Source organism: Stylophora pistillata, chromosome 6 (assembly GCF_964205215.1).
Source record: "Stylophora pistillata chromosome 6, jaStyPist1.2, whole genome shotgun sequence".
Taxonomy (NCBI): Eukaryota; Metazoa; Cnidaria; class Anthozoa; order Scleractinia; family Pocilloporidae; genus Stylophora; species Stylophora pistillata.
Window position 1 is genome coordinate 25,512,169 of NC_142524.1, and position 1,731 is coordinate 25,513,899.

At 35.9% G+C, this 1,731-nt stretch overlaps 1 protein-coding gene across 1 annotated transcript; it reads right to left on the reverse strand.

Moving 5' to 3' along the window:
* Positions 1-212: 212 nt before the first annotated feature.
* LOC148729069 (uncharacterized) lies at positions 213-1,236 on the reverse strand. Its single transcript, XM_088725442.1, has one exon. The coding sequence runs from the start codon at positions 1,219-1,221 to the stop codon at positions 451-453; it is 771 nt and encodes a 256-aa protein (XP_088581568.1). The 5' UTR covers positions 1,222-1,236; the 3' UTR covers positions 213-450.
* Positions 1,237-1,731: the final 495 nt, after the last annotated feature.

Sequence of the window (1,731 nt, forward strand, 5' to 3'; positions counted from 1 at the left end):
AAAGGAAATTTCAATTTACATGTGAGAAGCATTTCGATCCAAAGGATATCGAAACGTGTAAGTAAGTATTCGAGTAAAATATCAATCAAATGGTACCAGGAGAAGATCAAGAGATAAGTCTTAGTCCAATGACTGTATTTGATGGATGATTTTTGTGCTCACTCTATTGTATTAACTAAACTATACTTGTTACCATTTCAATTAGCTGAAAGTAATTATAAACCGTGACAAGTATTTATTCGATTCCAGAGAGATGAGGAACATGGGTTTCATGCATAGTCAGTAACAGCTTTTAAATGTAATGATAAAATGTTAATTTTGTATAACATCAATAACAATGTTTCTTGGGAAAAGTATAAGCCAGGTAACTTTTAATGCTCATTAAAATCCTCTGAGTCAATCAATACAATTTTAGCAATATGGTGAAAAGTCATTAAAATTTATATTGGACTAGGACTGCCTGTCATTTTCAGATTCTTTACAAGCTCTGCTTATTTCCTTACGTAGCGCTTTGGATTTCAACTGCTTTGCTTGTACCTTATGCTTCTGTATGATATCCTTTGCGAAAGAAAAGGAGCGGACTCTTACATACAGTTGAATGATGTTATGTAGTACATCTTTAGCAACAGTGCTTTCTGCTGTAAGTTCAGCATCAGACAAAATTAAATGATATGCAGAGACTACATCTATGTCATGGGTAGATCTTGATATAATGTCAGTACAATCAAGCTTTCTTATGTCAGCCTTTGAAGTTATATCCCTAAAATAGTGCTCAGCTCTTTCAAAAATTGTTTGGGTATTCTTTCTTGTTGTCCATAAGCCTCCACGATTTAAAGATAAAGTTAGCCTCTTGCTATCTGAAACAGCCTGGTCATCTGACTTTCCAGCCTTAAGAACTGAGATTGCTTGCTCAATTTCCGGTGATTTTTTACTATTTGCCAGTTTGTTATGAAGTTTATGTAGAACATATCCTCCCATGTACTGTAGTCCAGCTTCTTCTTCAGCTGAGAGTTTAGTTAATGGTGCACAAGTACAAATACTAGAGTCTTTGGCTTTCTCCTTGCTGCCAGGCAATATAAAATCTGCCACTTTGGTAGATAGCAATGTCGCTGCATCCCTAGACAACCCCTCAAAATAAATTACTGCATTTGAGACTACTGCAGAGTAGAAGGAAATATAGAATCGTTCCGCGTTGCCAGACTTGACCAAGCGACCATACATGTTTTTTATTCGCTTATACCTCCATTTGCTGGATTTGTTTGGTAGGTATTATTTCCTCTCTAATCGAACTTGGATACAATTTCTTTCCAACTATTTTGGCTTTTGCTTTGTGGATGATTTCGCAATAAATCTCGAAGGTGAACTGCTCTGTTTCCCTTGGCTTTTCGGAAGAATCTGCACTATTTTGGTCTTTGTGCTTCGCTGTTTTGTGTCGCTTTAACCCACTCTTGCTTTTGCACTTCTTGGAACACAGTTCGCATACTAATTCAACGAATTCGACCTATTACAAATAGATATGATATTAAAAAGATTACAGAATACCCGACATAAAAGCACGATAAACAGTTGAACTCGATCTTGTCAAACATACCGAAATGGTAATAGCAAAACACTTGTTTTCTCTCGCTTTTTAAACTGATCAGGAAGGTTATAATACTTACATCGTCAGCAGCTTCTGTAAAGTATTCATCTAGCTCTTCTTCTTCTTCTAAAATGTCTAAAATGGCATCA